General features: G+C 43.5%; 1 protein-coding gene across 1 annotated transcript; it reads left to right on the top strand.

Annotated features, from left to right (window-relative positions):
• The first annotated feature begins 3,263 nt into the window (after positions 1-3,263).
• LOC141699805 (uncharacterized) lies at positions 3,264-3,668 on the top strand. Its single transcript, XM_074503631.1, has one exon. It carries the CDS (start codon positions 3,264-3,266, stop codon positions 3,666-3,668), a length of 405 nt encoding a protein of 134 aa, XP_074359732.1.
• Positions 3,669-6,000: the final 2,332 nt, after the last annotated feature.

Here is a 6,000-nt window from a genome sequence, read left to right on the forward strand (position 1 = left end):
AACAGCACTTGGTTAATTATTTTTAGCCTGCAATTCTTACAACATATTCTTTCACCTGCTAAATGTAAAAAATGAGTGAACTTCTTACGATCGTTTATTTATTTAGAGTGCAATGGTCTTAAACTATGATAGAAAAGAGAGCGAACATGTATTATGTTATTTAGTTTTAAGTTATAACAAAGGAAGAAGTGATATCATGAGTTATTTTACAAAGTCAATGTGATTGGTTGTAAATTAGGTGATGCAAGTACACTGTTTCTCTGGATTTGACATTTGACATAAAATTAACCAAATAGAAACCAACAACTTACAATATATATGCGTATAGAGTTATGCAACTGTCCAAGTCATAGCTTCCAGAATCATAAGCTTTGCCAGATCCAAATAAATAATGGCATGGAGAGAAGCTACAAATTCTACTGGTTAATATGGGAAATGACTTGAACTATCATGGTTAATGATCTCCCACAACGACGACTAGTTCACCCACTTTACGCTGATTTGTTGATATTTTATATCATTAGATCGAACTGAAAAAGTGGAAAATGGTAAGTGCCAACTGTCTCGTCCTTCGTCCCCTTCCCAGGTAGATTCTGGATTCGAATTATCGTCCTCTTATACTTAAAAAGAATATACAGCACCTCTTACGTTCAAGAGAAAGCATGAAAGCTGATAGTACGTATGACTCTTGGAAGGAGCATGTCCGGACCGTCAGCTCCATTCAGTCCCGCACACCACTATTCCAAACTATTTAGTCCAGACAACCCAACCTTGGAAAGTCCCGGCACGTGGGGCACATGCCTGAATACGTGATAGGGACAACTGTCATTGATCAATCATGAGCACAATCAGGTCACGTGACAGGAGATCCTTAGAACATTCCTCAACCCCTCCCATCCTCACACGTGTAATACATCCACCCCAATCAGGTGTCCTCCGCTCCTCGAACCAACGACTACGATTCGAATGTACCAACCCCAAAACCCTATCATTGGGCTATTTACCTATCATTGGGTTATAAATAGCCCAATGAGCTAAGGTTTTGGGGTTAATCAATCTCTCACATTCATATATACACACAGCCACCTTGCATTTCTATCTATCATCATCTTCCCTAAAAGCGAGTTCTACTCTCACACCGGAGGCACCGCGGGACCCAAACCCCCCTTCCGATGTTGTTTTGTAGGAACCCCCTTTGACAGCTACACCACCACCGCTGTGAAGGATCCAGGCATGGTGTCAAAGGAGCGGTCCCGCCACCAAGAGTTATCATTTGGTGCTAGAAGGAGAGGCTCTCCATCCTTAGGTCTCGGTGCCCCTAGATTCACCTTCATCAGCAAGCTCTTGATAGAGTCCATTTCTTTAACTTGTAAGAACCCAAGCAACCAAACTCTCTCATAAATATGGATGTTATTTATTTAAGCCACGTTTGTGTGTGCCCGTTATTTTAGGCCACGTTTATGTGAGCCCTATTTTGTTGATTTAAGCCACGTTTGTGTGTGATATTGCTAGTTTCGATTGTCTTAGAACCTCGAGTTTGATTTGTTCACGTATTGCCTTTGTGTTCCAAGACCCAGCTACACTCATCCTATTATATTGTTAACTAGTCCTAGAAAGTTGTTGGAATTAGTCCCAGAAAGTTATTTGTTGTTGTTCTAGGGAGTTTCCGTTATTTTCAAAAGTAACCTTATATCGATATTGTTAGTTGGAGATTTTGGTTAGTTATTTTTGGTGCATTTGAAATAATGGTAAGAGCAGGAAAGCATACTTCCGGGAGACCATCTGCTAGTACCCAGGTCCAGGAGCCGGACCACTCCCCGGCTCACCAAGAAACACTCTAGGAGCAACCATTGTCACAAACTCCTGTACAGGAGAGAGTGGTAAACCCCCGGGACGCCAGGAGCCTTATTGAGCTAGACCAATACAAGTATATTAATGTCCCGATGGCTGAGGAACATATGGCCAACCTCACCAGCAATGAGCTAGCAGAAGCAATCCGGCTCTATAGACAAGAGCAAGCCCGGATCCAGGAAGAACCGAACTAGAGGAGGAACCGAAGGAGTCCGGGGACTCCCAACAATCTAAAAGATCTGTCTTTGACCGCATTGGAGCTAAGGGGAAAAAGAACAAAAAAGATCAGGGCAATAAGAAAGAAACATAAGCAGCCAAACAGAAGAGGTTGGAAGAGATGAGGGAAAAAATCAGAAAAGAAGAAGAGGCGAAGCTTGAACTAAAGATCCAAAGAAGGATGCAGTTAAAAGAATAGAAGCTACTGGCCAAGTCCAGGACCAAGAGGACCCGGAGGGATCCCACTCCCGAGTTCATTTCTGATGATGATGAGGAGAAGCAGAAAGACCTCAAGGACATGATCTATGCACTACAAAGAAAAATGGACAAAGACTCTAGAATGGAAATTGGGGAAACTTTGATGCCATTCAGCCACTCCTTGGAGGCTATCCCCCGATAGAGGGACCTAAAGCACTATAACTTTGATTCTTTTGATGGTCTGGGAGACCCAGAAGAACATTTGAATTATTTTGAGCAGATTATACATATATACTACTACAATGATTTGAAAAAGTCCGGGTTCTTCGCATCAACTCTCAAGGGAGGGGGCCAAAGGTAGTTCAGCAGGATCCCCTCCCGAAGCATCCATAGTTGGAAGGAGTTCCGCGCAGCCTTTCTCGGGAGGTTTCGAGCAAATAAGATACATGACATGCATATGTGTTACCTGGAAACCAGACGGCAGCATGACCATGAGTCCCAATCAGCCTATATGAGGCATTTCCATGAAAAAATCAACAAGATCTCGAACTTGGACGAGCGAGAGGCTCTGAGGTTCTTCAGGAGGAACTTAGACCCGAAGCACAATGAAAGATACATAATAGAACTAATCAACAAGGAGCCCCAGAGTCTGGCGGCGGTCTACTCCATGGCTGCCAGATTCATCAAAGAAACTGATGTGCTCCAAGCTATGAGGATGACCCGGAATGGGGGGATCCAGGAGCAAGAATTCTGATGACCGACCGAAAGGGGGTTACCATCAGGACAAAAAAATCAAGCAAAGCCAACAGAACCAAGACAGACAGACTACTCCAATATTCTAAAGGCTCGGTCCTTGGACAGAATCCAAAAGTGACCCGGGACCAACCAAGCAGTCCCAGGAGCCAAAGCAGGAGCCGGACTGGACTCCCCTGAACGGGTCCCGGTAGGAAATTTTGAAGGAAATAAAAGACAAGCCATTCTACTACCCTCCAAAATCAATGCACACTCCTCCGGAGAGCAGACCTTATAATAGGCAGTGCGATTATCATGAAACACATGGCCATAAGATTGAGAACTGCTTATCACTTAAATACTTCATCGAAGAGCAAGTAAAGAAAGGGAACCTGAATAAGTACCTAGTCCAAGACAACAACCAAAGAGGGGAAGGGCCAAAGAAAGGAAATTATATAGTAAATGTGGTCCTAGGAGGCTCCCACTCATCGCCACGGAGCCCGGACTTTGGCGAAGAAGTACTCTCCATCCAATCACTCCAGGAGATGGTGATATCTTTCAGCAACAAGGATTATGAAGGTGTCAATCCTAATCACAATGAAGCCCTAGTAGTCACTTTAGATATTTTTGACAATGAAGTAAGGAGAATGTTGATAGACAAGAGGAATTGAAGCTAATCCGGAGAAAATAAAAAGCAATCCAGGAGATGAAAGCTCCCAGGACCCAGAAAGATGTGCAGAAGCTAGCGGGATCACTAGCAGCACTTAGAAGATTAATTTCAAAGCTAGCAAAAAGGTGTTTACCATTCTTTGATCTACTCAAAGGAGCAAACAACAAGAAAGAAGTCAATTAGAACCCGAATTGCCAAAGAGAATTTGAAGAAATCAAAGAATACCCCTCGCAGCCACCAGTCCTAACTAAGGCCCAACCAGGAGAGTCGCTCTACTTGTACTTATCAGCCGGAGCCTTAGCAGTTGGGGCTTCCCTGATCCGAGAAGAGAATGGAAAACAACAACTAGTTTACTATGTGAGTCAAGTACTCAAGGATGCAGAGGCCATGTACCCAAGTCTAGAAAAGTTTGTCTTCGCCTTGGTCACAACATCGAGGAAGCTCATACACTACTTCTAAGGAAGATAAATCAGGGTAGTCACAAACCAACCTTTAAGGAAAATAATTTACAAGCCAGATGTCTCGGGAATGCTAGTTAATTGGGCTGTGGAGTTAAGTCAGTTCAATCTAAGCTTCATTCCCAGGACCACCATCAAAGCTCAGGCACTTGCTGATTTGCTGATTTTATAATTGAATGCAATTTCCCGGAGGCCGAACCAGAACCAATGAGCATAGACCAAGAGGGCGATCGAACTACAAGCACGGGAGCCTAGTCCTTGAAAGTAGATGGTTCGTCAAAAAGCGAAAGGTCGGGAGCCGAACTCATCCTAAAGAGATCTGAGGGATTCGTAATACAAACATCCATATCTTTCGGCTTCCCAGCAACAAACAACCAAACGGAGTATGAGGTATTGATCGCGGGATTGAAGCTTTCCAAGATCCTCAGAGTCCAGGACTTAGACATCTACAGCGACTCCCAGATAGTGGTAAAGCAAACAAATGGAGAATATATAGCAAAAGACCCAATTCTGGAAAAGTATCAAGCATTGGTTCAAAGCTACCTAACATCAATCCCAAAGCATCAAGTCCTGCAAATATGCCGAGAAGAAAATGAAGAAGTGGATACTCTGTCCAAACTAGTCCGAAACTCATCGGATCTAGATTGCCCGGTTTACTTTGAAGAGTTGCAAAAACTATCTATTAAAGTTGAAGAAGTCTTAGAAATTGGGAACAACCAGAACTGGATGACTCCTTTCATCAACTACTTGGAAAAAGGAGAACTCCCAGAAGATAAAGGAAAGGCTCAAAGACTAAAAGCCAAAGTAGCCAAGTTCTTTCTTGAAGGAGGACTACTATACCGCCAGACCTTCTCATCCCCTATTCTGAAGTGTGTCGGCCCAGAAGAAGCTAATTATTGTTTAATGGAAGTCCATGAAGGGATCTGTGGAGATCACATGTCTGCAAAGGACCTAGCTCACAAGATCATAAGACAAGGCTACTACTGGCCAACTATTCACCAGGATGAAGTAGAGTTCGTGAAAAAAGGCAAGGAATGCCAACTCTTCAGCAATGTGTCCTGAATGAGCCCAGTCCTACCCTCCTCAGTATTGTCTCCAATCCCATTTGCTGTCTGGGGTATTGATATCATGGGACCCTTTCCCCAGGCTAGAGGAGATCTCAGGTACTTATTAGTTTTAATTGATTACATGACCAAGTGGGTTGAAGCGAAAGCAATGAGGACCAGGACCATAAACCAGCAGGACTGCATAAAGTTTATGGACAATATTTTGATGAGGTTTGGGATCCCAAGAGTCCTAGTATCTGAAAATGGGCCATAGTTTGGCGGATCAGAATTAGAGTCCTACCTCCAAGAGCGCGGGATCAAGCACAAAAAGTCATCAATATCATATCCCCAAGGAAATGGGGAAGTGGAAGTCATAAACAGAATCCTGCTTCGAGACATTGAGAAGAGACTTAAAGAAAGCAGGAGCAAATGGCCAGAAGAACTGCCAAGTGTATTATAGTCCTATAGGACAAGCCCCCGGACAAGCACAGGAGAAACTCCATTCAAGCTAGCCTATGGTACAGAAGCAATGCTACCCATAGAGGTGGGATCTCCTTCTCATAGAGCAATAAACTTCAATGAAGTAACTAACGAAGAAGGACTCAGAACAAATATGGTGCTAATTGATGAAGTCTGGGACCAAGCAGTAGAAAAGATGGAGAAATATAAGGAGAAAACAAAGGAGCACTTTAGTAAGAAGTCCAGAGTCAAGAACTTTTAAGTTGGAGACCTGGTTCTTCGAGACACGGAGGCATCAGACCCTACAAACACTGGAAAGCTAATGCCCAAATGGGAATGACCGTATAAGGTCAAGAAAGTCCTAAGGCCA

Source organism: Apium graveolens, chromosome 2 (assembly GCF_009905375.1).
Source record: "Apium graveolens cultivar Ventura chromosome 2, ASM990537v1, whole genome shotgun sequence".
NCBI lineage: Eukaryota > Viridiplantae > Streptophyta > Magnoliopsida > Apiales > Apiaceae > Apium > Apium graveolens.

What these genes read in the sequence shown, in the direction of transcription:
- LOC141699805 (XM_074503631.1), top strand. Translation starts at nt 3,264, where the DNA reads ATGCACACTCCTCCGGAGAGCAGACCTTATAATAGGCAGTGCGATTAT.